The sequence below is a fragment of the Durio zibethinus genome, chromosome 5 (genome assembly GCF_047325235.1).
Source record: "Durio zibethinus cultivar Kanyao isolate XHJ-2024 chromosome 5, ASM4732523v1, whole genome shotgun sequence".
NCBI classification, from domain to species: Eukaryota; Viridiplantae; Streptophyta; class Magnoliopsida; order Malvales; family Malvaceae; genus Durio; species Durio zibethinus.
The window spans coordinates 32,452,020-32,471,362 of NC_143166.1; the positions used below are offsets into that span (position 1 = coordinate 32,452,020).

A 19,343-nucleotide genomic window follows, 5' to 3' on the forward strand; every position below is an offset into this window, starting at 1 on the left:
TGTTTTTCTTTTGTTTTTATGTTTTTTCTTTAATTCTTTTTCCTCTATTTATAAAAAGTGATAGATTGCTGCTGCTCTTTATCAATATTTTAGTATAGTGGTTTTAGAAAAGATCAACAATGATCAGCGAGCCAAGAACCTAATCAGAAGAAAAATAATCTTTCTGGAGAATTTTATAAACCAAAAGATTTGGTTTTTGATCTGTTTTCACCTTTATCTTCTTTACTGTGTGGTTTTTTTCTAATGTTTCCGATTAATCAACAACAGGAGAAGGATTAAATATTTGATGATTAATACTAGTAACTCATTGATTAAAGACCCCAGTGAAAATGCTGGATTGCAGGGGAGTGGTCTGCTCTGCCATTCTCACAAAAATCAATTCAACAATTTTAATAGAAACTGGAAATGGGTTTCTCCAGAATATTGATGCTAAGTTTGAGTATGAAGTTGCTATACAGATTTAGATACCCAAACCCCTGAACTTGAGTGCCTCTCAACCCTAGAAGAAAACAGGGGAAAAAAGGACAGTTGGGGTAAAAAGACAACGATGAAACGATTCAAAAATTCTCATCTTAATACAAAATAAACAAGTAGCGATACACACAAAAAGGTAAGTTTGAGCCTAAATTTCTTCTTTCTGTGCTAAACTTGAGATGTTACTCCTCTTCACTTCAATTTTGTAGTGTGCCCCTGTAAATATGTCGTCCTCCCTGTAAAGAATGACCATATCACCAGAATGGAGGTCTTTACTTTGGACAAATTGGATCCAGCCAGAAACGATAACCAGCTTTTGGACAACCCCAGATCGTATTATGCAACGAAAGTTCCATAGGCTTCCAATGTCATCCTTAACCAACAACATTTTTCCATTGTACCCTTCGGACCGTTGTGAAGCAGGCAAGCACCTATCTGGAAGTGATAATCTTCTTTCAACGTCGATGTTTGAGAGAACTTTTGTAAAAATTGCCATAGATGAATTTTATTTCTTTAAGCTGCTCGGCTGGTTAATTTCACTTACAGAGTAGCTAGAAAAGATTAGAATTAGCAGCAATATATATAGAGGGAAAAATCCCTTGAAGAAGGTTGAAGCGCCAGCTCTTTCAACCTAACAGACGGTTTCGCGTGTTAGAATTTGGATTTTTTTATTCCTCGATTTTGTAAAAGGTCTAGATGTGGAGGGGCCCATGAATAGAAAAATGAATTAAAGATGCCGATGGCACATGTCATTTTCATTAGTCATATACTTTCTTTTGTCTATGAAAAGGACACTTCAAACAACTTTGTCGCAACCTATATTCTTCGGAAACGAGTATGATCGCTCGCGACATTACAATTTAATGGTTGCTCACTTGCTGTCTCGCCCGTCATTCTTTTCTTTTTTTTAATTGCTAAAGTAAGAGATTTCAATTATTAAATTTAAATTTCAGAATTGACAGATGTCGTTGTGATTGTAGGCCTAGATCCACTTAGAGCTAGGGGCCATCTTGCCCGAAAGAAGATAAAGCCCAAAGAAGCTAGAACAGTAGAATGGTCTAACTAACAGATAAGGTGATCCGAAAAATCGAATTGAGTCCATTGAGTAAGACCCCATCCTTTTTTTGGGAGTATATCTCCACGCTACAATCTTCTTGGACAATGATAAATCGATAAAATTTCCAAATTGAAAAATAATACGAGAGCGAAATGAGAAACAAAAGGTATTGACTTCTACTAATATTCCTTTGGAGTCTAGACTTCCAAGTTAAAAATGGCTGCCCACGCCACTGCCGCTGCCACTGCCACTGCATCTTCTTCATTGACAGAGGAGAAGCTGACATTGACAGTAAAATGGAGAGGCAAAGAGTACACGGTTCGAGTTTATGGCGATGACTCAGTGGCCGAGTTGAAGCGAAGAATTTGTAAACTCGTCAATGTTTTACCCAAAAGACAGAAGCTTCTTTACCCCAAAACCGGCAACAAACTCTCGGACGACTCCCTTTTGCTCTCTCAACTTCCCCAAAAGTCCTCTCTCAAGATGACAATGATTGGGTACTCTTATCTCTCTAATCAAATTCTTTTTTATCTTCTTTTTTTTATATCAAGTTTGATTTTTTACTGTTGGGTTCCTTTTTTTTTTTTTAGAAAATTTGGATACCAAGTTTTGGAGCTATCTAAAATCACAGCTATCTCTCAAAAGTTTTAGTTTTTGAACATGTCATTATGAAATACTAATAACCTTGGAATTTACGCTTTTTGTGTTTTAGGGTTGTCTTCTCTTTTTTTTTTTTTTTGTATAAAATTATTTTCCTTGCAATACAACAATTAATGTGAGTATTCATGGTATACAGATCAATAACAAGCAGGGGTATTATGAATACCCCGCACTGTTGAAGATGATATAGTTGTTGATCCAGTTGAGACTCCAGAGATTATTGATGACTTTGAACATGGCCAAGATGAAGCTGTTGACATTAAAGATAAAGAGATCAACAAACAGAAACTGGGGAGACGTATAGATCAATATAAGGTTAGAATCTCTTCTTGATACATTTATGATCGCAATGCAAAGTTTAAATGAAGCAATGTTATGTGAACCACGTCCAAATGTTTTTGACATTTCTTGGTCGTTTTTCCAGGGTATTTTTTGTTCGCTCTCCATCTTCAAAATGCTCTTTCTTAGCTGACGTTTAATGAATTTGGGAACATCGTGTTTGGAAAGCGTTTTTGTCCTTCGATCAACCTTCATGTGGTTCTATGTTGTTTTGTGATATGAGCCCAAATCAGGAGGATGCACAACAACTCAGTGAGAAACGGGCCTCATAACGCATCAGCAAAGCTCCTGGTTGGGTTAAGGATTTTGTAATGCACTAAGCTCAATTAGTCTGTTGATAGATTGGTTATCGTATGAGTTTGTTCTTAGCTGATCAAATCCTTGGCTTGACTTGCATGACTGAGGCAAAAACGGTTATTGTATAACTTGTCAAAGAATTTTCTGTAAAAGTTTATGAAAGGAATGGAAAGAAAACAACAAGAATCTTCTTATCAATTCTCTCTTACCTTCTCTTGCTCTCTTCTCATCTCTTCTCTCTTATTCTAAACGAATCATTTTGTCAATAGAAAATGCTAGAGCATAAATTTGTGAGAGAAGGATATATGAACGTTTTTGGTGAAAGAGGAATAAATATAGGTATCATTCATTATTTTTGTCAGAAAAAAGGTTATCATGCATTGTTTCATTTGATTCTGATGAGGATTTAGTATACATTGTTACATTTGATTCTAACAAGGATTCATTATTTTCATCAGAAAAAAGGGCATCATACATTATTACATTTGATTCTGATGAGGTTATATGAAATTGTATGATGAGGGTATCATAAAAGTTGTTGTCGAACGAAATATTCTTGTCGTACTAGTTAAAACCTTTTGTTTCTCGTTTCTTTTTATGTTTTTTCTTTGATTCTTTTTTTCTATTTATAGAAAGTGATAGATTGCAGCTGCTCTTTATCAGTATTTACTATAGTGGTTTTAGAAAAGATCAACAACGATCAGCGAAACAACTCCTAGCAAGTACCTGATCAGAAGAAAAAGTTCTTTCTGAAGAATTTAATAAACCAAAAGATTTGGTTTTTGATTTGTTTTCACCTTTATCTTCTTTAGTGTGTCGTTTTTTTTTTTTTAATGTTTCTGATTAATCAACGACGGTAGGACTAATTATTTGATGATTGATACTAGTAGTTCCTTGATTAAAGACCCCAGTGAAAATGCAGGATTGCAGGGGAGTGGTCTGCTCTGCCATTCACACAAAAATCAATTCAACAGTTTTCATTCAGAATAGAAACTGGAAATCGTTTTCTCCAGAATATTGATGTTAAGAATGACTATGACGTCGCTATACAGATTTAGGTACCCAAAACCCTGAACTCCTAATGGCTCTCAGCCATGGAAGAAAACAGGGGAAAACAGGACCGTTTGGGTAAAAAGACAACGATGAAAAGATTAAAAAATTCTCCTCTTAATACAAAATAAACAAGTAACGATGCAAACCAAAAAGGTGAGATTGAGCCTAAATTTTTTTTTTTGTGCTAAAACTTGAGATGTTTCTCCTCTTCACTTCAATTTTGTAGTGTGCCCCTGTAAATATGTCGTACTCTCTGTAAAGAATGACCACATCACCAGAATGGAGGCCTTTACTTTGGACAAATTGGATCCAACCGGAAACGATAACCAGCTTTTGGACAACCCCAGATCGTATCATGCAACGAAAGTTCCATAGGCTCCCAAACTCATCCTTAACCAGCAACATTATTCCATTGTAGCCTTCCGACCGTTGTAAAGCAGGTAAGCACCTATCTGGAAGTGATAATCTTCTTTCAACGTCGATGTTTGAGAGAACTTTTGTGAAAATTGCCATAGCTGAATTTTATTTCTTTGAGTTGCTCGGCTGATCAATTTCACTTACAAACTAGGCAGAAAAGATGAGAATTAGCAGCAATAGATATAGGGGAGAATCCCTAAAGAAGTTTGAAGCGCCAGCTCTTTCAACCTTATAGATGTTATCCTGTGAGAGATTTAGGCTTTTGGAAAAATTTTTCCTTGATTTTGTAAAAGGTGTAGTTGTGTAGGGCCCATGAAAGGAAAATTGAATTAATCATATACTGTCGTTTGTCTTTCGATATATATGTAGAAATCTTTCGATATTTCCTTTTCTTTGGTCGAAATCTTTCGATATTTCTATTGTTCAGAAAAAGAACACTTCAAACAACTTTGTCGCAAACGCATGTTCTTCTCAAACTATTATGATCGCTCGCAACATTATAATTTATTGGTTGATATATAGTTGGGTGAGAAAAAAATTGAAAAAAATTAAAAATTGATATAAAATTATCGTTTTTAGTTTTGTTTGGATGGATTTTTTTTATTTAATTCAGATAAAATTTTGATATTAAATATATATATATATATTAAATTCATATCTAAATATAAAAATTATAAAAAAATCAAATCTGAATTATATATTTTTTAAATTTTTATAAAATAAAAATAATTATTTTATATAAAAATTTATTTAAATATATTAAAAATTTTATTCAAACCAAATTGATTTCAAAAAAATATCAATTCAAATTTAGATCAAATTTTAAAAATTTATAATATATATGTTATTTAAAAAAATCAAATTAAATTAAATTTGATCTTATCTATTCTCATTTTTACTAAGCAAATTCACTTACTCTCTCATGCGTCAATTTTTTTTAATTGGTAAAATAAGAGATTTCAACTATTAAATTTGACTTTTAAAATCGATGAATGTTATAATTTAAAAATGATTATATAGATGGGTTAAATTAAAAAATTTTTATAATATTGCACAATGCCCAAGTTTGCTCTCAAAATTTAAGTGAAATCAATATAGTTTTGTGAATTAATAAAAAAAAAATCGAATGAAATTAATATAAAAAATATAAAATAAAAGATATATATGTGTATTTATTTATTTTTTATTAAAAAAAAAATCTCACTTAAAGAAAAAAAAATTTTTTTTTCAAATCCTGGTAGCTGTAATCTTCATGTATTTTTAGAATTGTAGCAGTAAATTTCTATTGATGAAAGTAGAGCTTAGGTACCGACTTCTACTGATATTCCTTTGGTGGCAACAAACTCTCCAATGCCTCCCTTTTGCTCTCTCAACTTCCGCTTATGTCCTCTCTCAAGATAACCATGATTGGGTACCCTTCTCTCTCTCCAATCAAATTCTTTTTTATCTTTTTTTTTTTTAATCATCAAGTTTGATTTTTTACTATTGAGTTTCTTATTTTGTTAGAAAATTTGGGTACCCAAGTTTCTTTTGCTGAATTTGGAAGAACATTTTTGGAAATTTCAACTGTTTGGAACTATCTAAAATCACAGCTATCTCTCAAAAGTTTTAGTTTCTTTTAACATGTCATTATGAAATACTTATAAACTTGGAATTTCTGGTGTTTCTGTTCTGTGCTTTTTGTGTATTAAGGTTCTCTTCTCTTTTTTGGATAAAATTATTTTCTTTGCAATACAACAATTAATGTGAGCATTCATGGTATAGAGATCAATAACAAGCAATGGTATTATGAATATCCAGCAGTGTTAAAGATGATATAATTGTTGATCCGGTTGAGACTCCAGAGATTATTGATGACTTGAAATTGGCCAAGATGAAGTTGTTGACATTAAAAATAAAGAGTTCAACAAGCAGAAACTGAGGGGACGTATAGATCAATATAAGGTTAGCATCTCTTCTTAAGACATTTATGATCGCAATACAAAGTTTAACTGAAGCAATGTTATATGAATCATGTCGAAATGTTTTGGACATTTCTCGGTCATTATTTTCATCAGAGTGCCGTAAAGGGAAGAAACTGCTTGTTTTGGATATTGACTATACTCTATTTGATCACCGGTCCACAGCAGAGATTCCACTTCAACTCATGCGGCCTTGTAAGGTTATCGTGCTCTGTTAATACTTTATATGTTTGATGTGTTTTCATAGGAGCTGATGCTGAAGATACTTTTTGCAGATCTTCATGAGTTTCTTACAGCTGCTTATGCAGGGTATGATATGATGATTTGGTCTGCAACCAGGTCATGTTTTATTAATCATTTTTCTTTTCCTTTAATTGTTTTCCATGACTGAATATGTCTACCTTTACTAAAGAAACCCATGCTTAGCAACTTCTTGAATTTTTTTTATCAATTTGGAGACTCATGTCCAAATTGTCACATCTAAGCCTAAAAAGTTATCATATCTCAAGCCTTATTGTAGTACGATTTCTCATCATTTTTATCAACATATGTGTTCAGTTCTTTTTAGGTACCTGGGTTTCTGCACTTCAGTCTGCATGTGCATGCTATAAATTCTGGGTATATATAATCCAGCTTTCTAAAGTTTATCATTTTCTCTTTCTCCAGCATGAAATGGCTTGAGTTGAAGATGGGACAGCTTGGAGTACTAAACAATCCAAACTAAAAAATCACAGCCCTCCAAGACCAATTACTTATGATCAATGTTTGATCAGATTCTCATGGAATCTTTGATTGCAAACCACTTGGTTTAATTTGGGCTTAGTTTCCTGAGGTATATAATTAAACACTATAATGTTTGATGATCGGCAAAGAAATTTTATGATGAACCCGCAGAATGGTTTGACAATTAAGTTGTTCAGGAAAGCACATGCACACAGAGACGCTGACCAAGAGCTTGTAAAGCTCATCCAATATTTGTTAGCCATTGCAGATCTTGATGCCTTGAGTGCAGTTGACCATAGTAATTGGCATTTATTCACCTACAATGCCAAAAGGCGCAGGCATGCATGATTGACATTAAAAACCAGAGAAATTTCATGTGTTAATAATGTTCACTTTTTGAGGTACATATCTCATATTTTTGGTCAATTCCTCTCCATTTCTGCAAATCCTTAACTTTCCCATTCTTCTAGGTATAAATTGCCTTAAGTTATCGTTTCAGGAACAAGATTTTTTAATGAAAATGTATTTCTTAATGTCCCTAACAATTTTTCCTTTTTTTTTCTGCTCGGTAATTCGCTATATTTATCTATTCCTAACAAGCCATTCTTTTCAGGTATCTCTCTAATATTGGGTTGTGATACTGTTAAATGCTAGCCAGTGCTCTTCCTTCATGAGGGCGTAACAGCTACCTGACCCATGAATGTCATTTTATTGGGCATTAGTTCAGACACACACACACATAGTTGGGAAGGAGGGGGGGGGGGGGGGGGGGGGGGAAGATAAACAAGGAAATAACATTGGCTGTTCTTTTTCTTAAACAATCCTGTCCAGGTGTAACCGAATAGTTATATTGGATCAGACGAAGAAATGTAAATGAGCTGTTAAGAATTTGCATTCCAGGAAGGTTTTTAATGGCGACAATGTTGAAATATTTTCAAAAAGAGGCAAATAATTATAACCAACAGAACCCAGAAATAAGAGACGGATTTCATTAATAACATTTTGCAAGAAATATTTTCAGACCATTATGCATTATAAATAATGCACATCCATACAGCCTAAAGATCTCTGCACCAAGGTGGTATCCACTAGGTAGGTACTCCAAATGGAGGAAAAATGGAGCACATAAAAATTTCTGAATCATAACCATTGATGAGCAGACAGGAGAGTGAAACATGGAACCTGTTCTGTTTACCACCTCAGGTGAATCACATGCCTGAAAACTAATTTTCTTGCAATGACTACCAGGTGCACATGAAAGATATTAATTGGTTGAATGCAAAAAAAAAAAGTTAAGAGATTGACAGAAAAATAAAGAGAAGATCAGGTAGAGGGAGAGAACCAAGAATGGATGTTGTTGGCTTTATCCCGCACAAGGGAAACAACAAACTTGGTCAGAAGGGCAGCACCAGTTGAAGTAGTGGTACGAAAAGCTCTGGATAAATTAAGTATTTAAATGCGGAGTGGATCAGTGACAGGGTCATGACCAGAACTGGTATCCTTATGTTTCAGAGAGAGGTTTGCAAAGTGGGAATCAAGATCTCTACTGCTAGAGCGTCGATGGCTAGATGATGGTTGCTGTTGATTTTGCTGCTGGTACAAGAGTCGTAGCCTACCAATCTCCCTCTCCAATACTTCCTGCTCAACTGAGCACAATGATTGAATAATTTAGTTTTCATTCCATAAAGTTTGTTTTAATTAATTAAAATAATTACTGTTCATCACATGACAGATCAATGATGTCCTCTTAGAGACATTTGGCCTTTTCTACATAATAATTCATGCTTTTGGAAGACCCAACCCAATGCATTGTTAGGGGAACCTGTGCTCCCAAGGAAGTGGGAAATCACTTTTTCCGGCATATAACACAAACAAATGAATAAGACATGGACCCCAGCATCCTATTCCCCCTAACATGAAGGGTAAACAAGGGAAAGTGGCTAACTCATGAGTCAAGACCTAACTTAACCCCTCCCATACTAAGCTCAGCAAGACATTTCTATCCTTTACTAGGGTAACAAACTAAATCATGACCAGAGAAACCTGTGCTCTCTAATACAAATTTCTCCATATGCTTTCTTCCTTCTTTCAAATTATTTTAGAATTTAATAGTAAATTTCACTTTATCTAGCCACTCATGCTCAAACTATCTCAAACCAACTCTCCGGCAATTTTTTTATCAAAGTTTCTACTACCTATACCGTTTTTTCCTTCTAAAGTATCTTCATTAGCAACTTATGGAATATAAAAACCTAACTGCATTTAACATAACACCCCTCATGCTGCCAATTCATACAGGTTCAAAATATGTACTACATACAAAAAATTATAAGGTAGAAAAAAAAAGGTGAAATGCAATATGTAATGCAAAAAACCAACATTTTTATCATGGCCTTAGAGGTCATGGTTTAGACACTTACAATATTTGATAACCTGCTCTTGAGATAAACTCTCTAAACGTTGCTTAAGAGCTTTGTTCTCCATGCTAAGAATAAGATTCTGCTGGTTGAGAAATTCAAGCTCAGCTGAAACTTCGGATCCTTCTGCCTGTTAAGTAAGAAATGCAATTAACACTTCATTATAACGCATCTAATTATCCATAACTTTAAGAAAATTTCAAATGCAAGTAAATGTTAAAAGCATCAGTTTGGACTAACTCTTGCCTGCAAAGCTTGTACATTTCTTTCCAGCTCAGCTATGTACTGAAGTTTACGCACCCTTGAGCGTTGAGCAAACTGTCTGCAATAGACAATAACAAAGTACCATAATCAAACATTTTCTACCAATGTAGGGCATTGGTGTAATAACCAAATATATATTTTGATAAAATCCTCAAGAATCATACAGCCAAAGTAAATCAAAGTCACTAGTGATTAAAAAAAGAAATATCAACTAAATTAAACACCAGGCATAACAAAATAAGAAAATTTGAAGAGAGAGAGAGGATGTGATATTAGATTCCATTAAGAACAAAAGAAAACAGAAGAATATGTATTGATGATATCCTTTTGTCACTGTATATGCATGAAAACCCTGCTATACAGACTACAGACAAACACAAGCATACTCCTCATGTTCCATAAAATAATTATTCAAAGAGAATTCAAGGAAACCTATCGCAAATCTTTTTGGTTTGTGGCAAATATTCAACTGAAAAATTCCAGCCGAAGAACCAGAGGTACAAGGCCAAGGATTGCATAACAACTAGAAAGTGAATGCAATTGCAAGAAACATCTAATCAATGCAATCATTCCTAGGGCACCTGCAGATCCATATCCTAGCATCATTTCCAAATCCCATTGGAAATTAATTGACAAGCTCCTTGTCAATTTGGTGCTTATAAGCAAAAAGTAATTAATTACTAACAACATTAGCAGTAATGATAAGCAACTATCAGTATTCCTTGAGCTCATAAAATGTAACTTTCAAAAGATATGGATAACAGTTTGAGATTTGGATCAATGCATGCACAAGCAGAAAATAAGATATAAGAAACAAAAAATAGCAGACAGGGCCTCGCAATGAGGAAAACACTATTTTTCTTTACTATAATAGTACTATAACCCAGTTGTGGACAATAAAAAAGGCTACTCACTGCTTGGCACGTTTTGTATCACTGTCAAATGCAGAAGACTTAGTGTGAGAATTATCCTTTTTCTCAGAAGAAGCTTTTGCATCAAGAGGGGCAGATTCAGCAGAATCTTGTTTTTCACTTGCTGTTGATGGTGCACCCTCTACTTCTTGTGGTGCACATGAAGATCCTAAACCCTGAACAAATGTGTTTTCTCTAAGAGAAGGAAGACCACTTGGATGAGTTAAAGCATTCAAAGATGAATCCAATGCCCTATTCTTTTGCTTTACCAAGTTCAGATCAGTGTAGAAAGATTTAAGCCGAGCATCTTTGTGACTGTGATAATCAAAGTCCTGAGATGACCAAGAAGGTGCAGAAATCATATTTTTATATCCATACTCATCCTGGGCTGCATAATCTAGGTTAGGAGCATTAGCCACATCAATGTATGCAAAAGAGTCACTTGATGAACGTCGATGACCTCCTTTGCACACAGGAGTCTCTGGCTCATTAAGGAGATCATCAAGCCAAGAAGGTTGCTCCTCTATCAGAGGGCTCTCAGAGGAAGTGCGCTGGTGGTGTGCACTTCCCTCTCTAGGCTTTTGAACTGCTTTTGATCCAATTACATTGTTGGGGACATAATCAGTATATGTTGAGAAGACTGTAGGAAATGGACTTTTAGGAGGAAGTAAAGCATGCTTTCCAGCAAACATCAAGTTTCTTATGTTTGTTGACCCCTTGGAATTCGCCATGGCCAAGAAAAACCAGTTCCTGCAAAGGGCATAGGAGAGACAGATCATGAAATAGATAAATTATGATAAGAACAACACAATATTCCTAGAAAAAGAGTTGCAATGATGGTTATGAATCACAAACAAAGAGACAATAAGCCCTCCATTCAACAGAGGAAATCAGAAAAAAAATAAAATCAGATTGTATCATGCATCAAACCTATTGTTACATGCAAAAAATGATCTAAACATAAAAGCATCCATGTCTGGCACACGGCATATGCATAACAGAGAGACATTCTGGCAAATATTCACTGTCCAAATGGAAAGATCGCAGAAAAAGATTAAAAAAAAAAAAACTCATGAATATGCATTATAAAATTATTTCAACATTACTATACATCTTAGATCAACATCAATTTTGTCCATAGTTCCAATCGCTAAATTTTATGATACATGAAAAACCGAAGCAAAAAAAAAAAAAAATAAGCTCAAGTGACAAGAATTATGTGATTTTATTTTTGTAGGTAGAAGATTGTAACATTACACAACATCTTTTATAATGAGCTGTATTTTTCTTGTTTTAATTGAAACCGGACATAAAAGAATGTCATAAATACTATTAAAAAACACCGAAGAATGTCTCCCAATCTCCATCAACCACTCTTGTCAAGAAGACCCATATGGTGCAATCATATTCATATCATGTTCAAAAAGTGTTCACTATAGCATACGTAGTAAAGTCTCTCAGAGCACTGTAGCAAAGACCTAGTAACAAAAAACCCTACTTTTACCAGGAAGCCAGGAAGTAAACTCCTCATTTGCATAACCCAGACTTTGAACAAATTACAAAATCAAATTAGAAAACAATGTAAAAGAAGAAAAGTACCCAAATGCACATATTCAGCAATGAAATTGCCGCAGATAACATATATACAGGAACTAGATCAAGACAATCTTCACAACAAGCTCTAAATAATCTAATTCGTTACCTTGAATGACACTCTTCAATTTTATTTGACAAAACTGGAAAAATTCAAAGCAAAATCTCTCAAAATAAAAAGATTCCATTTAAATTAGAACAGTGATTCTGGCACTATTTATTGTTTCGCTTTACAAACACAAAAACAACGTTAAAAATCCTAGTTAAATTACGTTGTAAATAAAAAAAAAATGAATGAACTAATAAATAAAACATCACCTAAGCTAAGCGAAGGTATAGAATAGGGAAAATCCAAATACTGGAAACTGTGATTTCTTATTATTTTCCACATTTTCTCAGCAACCAAACTAAAAAATATAAGATAAATAAAAACCAAAACGCAGCTCATGAAATAAAATAAAAAAAAGAAAAAGAAAAAGAAAGCCTAAGCATTGAAGATTAGGCGTTCAATAAAAAGAAACGTTACAATGTGAAAGATGAAAATGAATTAAAACTGACCTGAAAAAAAGCTATTCGAAGATTAAAAAAAATATATTCGTATTGGATTAGGGGAAAAAATGAAAATAAAAACAAAGTTTTTGTTTTTTAATTTGTAATTTATAAAAGAAACAAAATTAGAAAAAAAATGAAAAGCTTACCTGTCGAGGATTGAAGAATTGAAGATCTCGAAATGCAATGCTTCAATGTTTCTAAATCGGAAGCTTACAATTCCATTATTATGAAGCCCTCTGCCCTCTTGTCTCTCTCTCTTTCCCTCTCTCAAGTCTGGAGGTGTGGGAATCTGGATTGAAAAATAAAATCTGAAAAAGAGAGAAATATTTTCACCTTTTAACCCCTCTAAAATACTCATATTATATACCATTCACCCTAATTCCTCAATTCTTTCTTTTTACTACCAGTTGTAGTATTAAAAATTGTGGGATCATGCCTATGTAAAACTGATTTATTAAAAAATATTTTCTTTTAATTTTCAACTTTCATCTATGATTTATTTTGTATACTTTAAAAATAAAAATAAAAATCAATATCATTATTTCTTTACACATTGTCGTATTTTTTGCAAGTTGATGAATTAAATTATTATTATTATTATTATTAAGATCCAGTTATCAAAGACAAAGAGAGATGAAAAAAGTGCATCAAAAGAACACAAAGGGACAACAATTTTATATTTGCTTTAACTTTACCAAATCTGTCTTTTAGATCCAATATTCTTCTATTCCCATTTGCCTGTTTTGGTCACCTTCAAGCAAGGAAAAAAAAAAAGTTTCATCTTTTTCCTCAAAGCCCAATCACACTTTTGCATGCTTTAATTCAAATCTTCTTCTTAAAGTACATATAATTAAAATTTTACATATCTCAAATTTGATTGAAAAAAACAAACAAAAACTAAATTCATAATTAAAAAAATTGGTGATTTGATCATATATGTTCTTAAATTTTGCTTAAGTTTATTTCATTCTCCAAATAAATTTAAAAATGCATATTTTTTACGAAAGAACTTTTTAAAGAAACGAAAAAAATTATAATTTTTAATTTTTAATTTTTAGATCTACTAAATATCATCTCTTAAAATAATTATATAAATTAATTGAATTAAATTTCGATTTCTTAAAGATGCACTTTTTATATCAATATGATTCATATTTCTGCTATTTGAGATTGCCCACGTCACAACCACCCAGTTTCAAAGCATCTTTGATCCATATTGGTATATACATGCATAAAGCAATCAAACACCTTAGCTATACATGTATTTGCCCTCTTAGAATTTTTCTGCATTTCCTGCCAGACCTCAACTGCGTTAAACACATTCTCTCATTGCATGCATAACTGATTCCTCTGATTGTTGGCATCTTGGGCATACTGCTTGGGCTAGGACCTTCCGCAGCTTAAGTTTCGCATTGACAGGTAGTATCTCATGGCATAGTCTCCAAGCAAATGGAACCTTTTCTGTCCACAGCTTACACCACATTTGCTTCTCCTTCATTCTGGCCTCTACACTTTGGCTGTATTGCATCCGGGTCTCATCTTGCTCCAAATTAGGTAACAAAGTATCAACTTTTGACTTTATAAATAATGGTTTTGTCAAAATTCCAAAACCATCACGTCAAGGGTACTAAATCTGCTTAAGGGTATGGCACATATTTGTCTAACCTCATCAGGTGAGAAGGTATTTTCAATAAGCTCCACGTTCCACTGCATGGTTGGTATGTTGATCAGTTCACTCACCGTTGCATCTTCCAGTATATTATCCTCCCTTGAAGCTGGTATGAAGTTGGCAATATTTGAGATCCATTTATCCTTCCATATTTGAGACCCCTTGCTGCAAAAATTCCTTTGTTGTCCATCTACGCTTCCAGGTTAAAGATGGATACCTTCCAAGTCTAGATTCTTGGTTAAAGAAGGAAACCTTCCAAGTATGAAGTTGGCAATATTTGGTAGGAGATGATCAATATCCTAAAATCACAATAAAAATAGCATTAATGAATAATTGGTTTTTGATTAACCACGCAAAATTTGATGCACCCTTTTTTTCACATAAAGGGCAGAAAACCATGAATCTAACCAGATCAAAACCATGAATCTTACCAGATCAAATCATTAGAATAAAAAGTGACGATGGAATCTTGAAGAAGAAGGTGCTAAGCTGTACAAAATAGGAATCAGTGCTTAGTAATAAGTATTGAAAACAACTTAAATATGCCTTGCATTATTGGCAATCCAAAATTTATCCTCAAAGTCAAGCACATTAACAGGGGAATAAATAAATCAAAAGATAATGGAAAAACCTAAGATGCTGAGAGAGGAATAGGCTTTACTGCATTTTGAATTCGTCATAAAGCTGTATCTACTCCCTCTTTTAGACCTTCATTTTCACTCTCAAAATCCCCACTCTGTTAATCAAGATGACCCACATTCCCATCGACACTTATTATAAGCTTTCCATTTTCTACTAATTTGACATACCCAAAGAGTGAAACCAGGAGTGCATGAATAACCTTTTCCGTCTTCTTCCCTTTTTCTTCTTCCATTTTTACAGCCTCAGGATTCAACTACCACCTTAAGGATCTCCCGGCTAATGTTCAGAACCAATGCCACAATGGAATCTGACACCATGTCACTTATGGGATCTGATATCCAATCCAGTGAGATATGCTTATCTGAATCCTGCTTTCGCAGTCACTCTATCATGCACTCTCAATATTGGAACCCCAGATTCTTCTTCTGTTGAAGATTCCACACTCTCATATATCTGCTCAAGTTGATGCTTAATCACAACAAAGGCACCAGCAAACGGGATAGTAGTCATCTGAGTGATATTTTCTGTTGAAAGCTGTGAGAAGATATGGAGATCATCGGGAGCCATTATCTGGTATGCGAAACCTTTCTTTACCAGAACACTGCCAACAGTTTCACCTACTTCTAGTCTTTTCAGCCAATCTTCTGATGGTCTTAGCCATTTTCTCAGAGTTAAAATACATCTCAACAGACTGACAATTCTTAGGAGTAATGATTTTGGTGTTGCCATCAGTAAACTCTGTGATAAGCTTCTGTTTGAGTCTTCCCATCTCATTTACTTCTCCATGAACAAGAATTATGTTGGGAGGCATGAGCTCTTTCAAAAATGTACTTGTCTGTGCATAGTCCGCGTGGGCAGAGAATGAAATGTAATGAACCTGCATGTTGAGAGGAGCAGTGAGACCATTCAAGAGTGTGACTTCCTTTGGTTCATTAATAATTGTTTTTGCCAGTGTCCCTTTGACGACATATCTGGGTAAAACAGCAGCATTTTTTCTTATCAAAATACCACATGTCAAAGAGTTGGCTTGACAGCCCACTCTGAAGTCCGCTTGGACTTGCCATTACAACAGATGGACCTACATCACTAAAGTCCTCAATGCTTTTTAACGGAGAAATGTGCTCGAACTTGAAGGGATTTGAGTGTGCAAACTGGTTTTGAATTCTCTTATTCATAGAAAGTATGTATGTTTGATAAACAGCCACACACTTTTCCGCAAGTGGAGAAGCATAATACGTCGGAATGTTAAGAAGCTCATGGTGGTTTGACCAATACTCATCAAGGATCAATAGAAGTTCTTAGGCATGACCAAGGGCAAATGGTGGGATTAGAACTTGACCCCCTTGAGAAATAGTAGAATGGATAACATCCGCGAATCACTTCTCCCAAATGTGTCATGGTTGATGGAGCTGGACACCATAAGTGGATTCAAATGCACATATATCAGGAGAGAACTATGGGAGCTCAGCAGCGCGGAGATGACCTTCTTTACGAGAATAGTCTCCAGCATAGAGGACTTGAACATCAGCAATGTCAACCATAAACATAGCAGCACCAAGAACATGACCAGCAGTGTAGCACCAGAACTTAACGCCATTTACTTCCATGGTTTGGAGGAAATCAATAACCTGCAGTCAAGAACAAAACAGAACAAATAGTTTTCAATCCATTAATGGCTAAAAGGCTCAGAAGCAAATTTGAAATAACTTCAAAGCAAATCCGACGACAATGGAACCAGATTTAACTGGAAAATACAGCCCTAGAACGGATGGACATTAAACATTGGAAGAAGCGGAAAAGCAAGAATATATAGCTCAATTCTATCCATCAGTTAATGTCTTGTTCATCAAATAACATGTCTTCAACTAAAACTTTGCTCACTTTTACATAATCACTCAGAAGGAGCTTATATCAACAGAACAAATAGCTTTTGTTGCATAAGTCATAAAAACTCGACCTCTGAACGTGGTCTGGTTGAAAATATGAACACATTAGTTCTTAAACAAGACCACATTGTAAACTTAGACGTGCCAAGAACATGACCAGCAGTGTAGCACCAGAATTTTATGCCATTTACTTCCATGGTTTGGAGGAAATCAATAACCTGCAGTCAAGAACAAAACAGAACAAATAGTTTTCAAACAATTAATGGTTAAAAGGCTCAGAGGTAAATTTGGAATAACTTCAAAGCAAATTCGACAACATTGGAACCAGATTTAACTGGAAAATACAGCACTAGTTTGATTTTGAAAATACGGTAGGGACGCAGCGTGATCCAAGTGAAAGCTGCATAAATGCCAAAAGTAAATGAAATATAACAGTTAACTCTACCCAGCACCAAATTTTAAGGATAAAAACGAAAAAATTAAAGCAAAAACAAGGGGGAAAAGCCATACTGGGTGATAAGAAGGACATCAATTGTTGAAGGATCAATCTCTCGAAATACTGCAAAGAAGCCATACCCGATTAAGCAGGATGAATTCCAAAATCAAACTATCATTCAAAAATAAAAAAACAAAAACTCATAGGAAAAATTACAGTCAAATAAGATAATAACAATATCAGCAAAAAAAAAACAAATATATATTTAAAGAATTAGCAAGCATACCAGCACAGTTTTGCTTTTATAAGACATGTAAACACAAGAACGACCAACTTCATTGCCAGCGCCTAAAGGGCTTATAGTAATCTGATCTCCTTCTCTTGTTAATGGCGCATCTCTTCTTTTAAGTGACGGTGGCTGCCCTATTGAAGCCATTTTTCTCAGAACTTACTCTCGAAAAGAGCGTTTCGCTATGAATTTTAGCAGTAAATTAAACCCTCGATAGATTGGAGAGCAAAATTTCTTTAACTTCACGACAAAGAGAACGACTTCGTTAAATTACAAAGTTCGAAGAAAATGATGCAACTGAGCTTGCAAAGTTACAGAGCTCTTAAACTCTAAATCGGAAGGGTTAAAGAGAGGGGGCAGGCTCAACCGGGTGATAACGGTACAGAAACGATTTGAAACTAAAGCCCAAGCACAAGCCCTAACATTTGGGCCATTGGATTAAAACCGATAACAAAACAAGCCGAACGACCACAGTGGGAGTCGAACCCACGACCTTCTGATCCGAAGTCAGACGCGCTAATCCACTGCGCTATGCGGTCTTCTATGAAAACGAAGCAAGAAATACCCTATTTATGACAACTTATTCACGTTATAATTTTTTCTTTTTCTAATGCATCCATTTTATTTTATTTTTTGAACTGGTTCTTAGGCACCGTAGCCTGGGTGCAACTGGCGTTAGTTCTTTAGCCAAAAGTTTGGCTAAACATTTAGTTTAGGATTAAATATTTGATTGATTGCTTAATTCATAATTAAATGTTTTAATTTATACAAATAAAAATTAAATAGTGTTGACTTATAATAATGTAAGAATTTTTTTTAATAAAAATTTTACTGATACACATTGTTAAATTTAAAAATTATTATAAATAAAAATAACGTGGAATTAAGTTTTTCATGTAAAATGACAAATCCTTTCTATGAGAAACTAAAAGAATTTAAGGTTTACAAACCGTAAGTCTGCTAGTATACAAAATTGATTATTTAGCAAGCATCCAATTGAACCATCTAAGTTGTTGCTTAGGGCTACCTTAATACATTTTTGTCTGTAGGGGTGAACAATTAGTTAGTTCAATTCGATTTGAGAAAATAAATATTTGATTTAATCGATTTTTATTAACAAATAATCGAATTGATCGAAAATTTTTAAATAAACGACCATAATTGAATCAATCAAAATCAATTCGATTCAATTAATTTGATTAAATAACCAAAACTTTTTTATTATGAATAATTATTTAATTACAAATTCAATTCAATAAAATTCAAAATCAAGTATCATTCAAATTAAATCACTAAAAAATTTAATAATTTCAATAATATTTTACAAGAAAAAAATAAATAAAAATATTTATCTCAAAATTTTTTTTACTTTTACTTATTAAAAAGCTAGTTAATTCGATCAATTCAATTATCAATTTTAAAAATTGAAAACCGACCAAGTTAATTAATTTAACTGATTTAAAAAATCGATTATAATCAAAATCGAATAAATCAAATCAATTCAACAGAATTCACTCTATTTTCGGTCGATCTAATCAGTTTAAATCGATTTTTGTTCCCCCTACTTGTCTGGTCATTGCTTGTTTTGGGTACTTCAATATGGTCTTCTAAAATTTAGGTTGCTCACATTATTACAAGTTGATAACACTTAATCTTTATTTATATAAATTAAAATATTTAGTTATGAACTGAGCAATTATCCA

General features: G+C 33.8%; 1 protein-coding gene, 1 non-coding gene and 2 pseudogenes across 5 annotated transcripts; 1 reads left to right on the forward strand and 3 right to left on the reverse strand.

Moving 5' to 3' along the window:
* Window positions 1-1,743: 1,743 nt before the first annotated feature.
* On the forward strand, window positions 1,744-7,713 carry LOC111282761 (ubiquitin-like domain-containing CTD phosphatase; annotated as a pseudogene). The gene is made up of 6 exons (XR_016342493.1): window positions 1,744-2,027; window positions 2,361-2,510; window positions 3,724-3,737; window positions 6,357-6,453; window positions 6,534-6,597; window positions 6,925-7,713. The product of XR_016342493.1 is annotated as a ubiquitin-like domain-containing CTD phosphatase (transcript).
* Window positions 7,714-7,950: 237 nt separating this feature from the next.
* On the reverse strand, window positions 7,951-13,151 carry LOC111282255 (uncharacterized protein At4g06598-like). 2 transcript variants are annotated; one of them, XM_022870263.2, is made up of 5 exons: window positions 12,865-13,151; window positions 10,577-11,323; window positions 9,645-9,720; window positions 9,402-9,528; window positions 7,951-8,627 (listed from the first exon to the last, which is right to left on the reverse strand). In XM_022870263.2, exons 1-5 carry the CDS (start codon window positions 13,086-13,088, stop codon window positions 8,434-8,436), a joined length of 1,368 nt encoding a protein of 455 aa, XP_022725998.2. In that variant the 5' UTR covers window positions 13,089-13,151; the 3' UTR covers window positions 7,951-8,433. The 2 variants fall into 2 exon arrangements, with proteins under 2 accessions (XP_022725998.2, XP_089617311.1); XM_089761185.1 differs by having other exon boundaries at window positions 9,639-9,720; window positions 12,865-13,131.
* Window positions 13,152-13,833: 682 nt separating this feature from the next.
* Window positions 13,834-18,160, reverse strand: LOC111283082 (cleavage and polyadenylation specificity factor subunit 3-I-like; annotated as a pseudogene). The gene is made up of 6 exons (XR_016342351.1): window positions 17,638-18,160; window positions 17,426-17,474; window positions 17,251-17,315; window positions 16,987-17,133; window positions 14,819-16,657; window positions 13,834-14,686 (listed from the first exon to the last, which is right to left on the reverse strand). The product of XR_016342351.1 is annotated as a cleavage and polyadenylation specificity factor subunit 3-I-like (transcript).
* Window positions 18,106-18,179, reverse strand: TRNAR-UCG (transfer RNA arginine (anticodon UCG)). Its single transcript has one exon. It is a non-coding gene; the product is annotated as a tRNA-Arg (tRNA).
* Window positions 18,180-19,343: the final 1,164 nt, after the last annotated feature.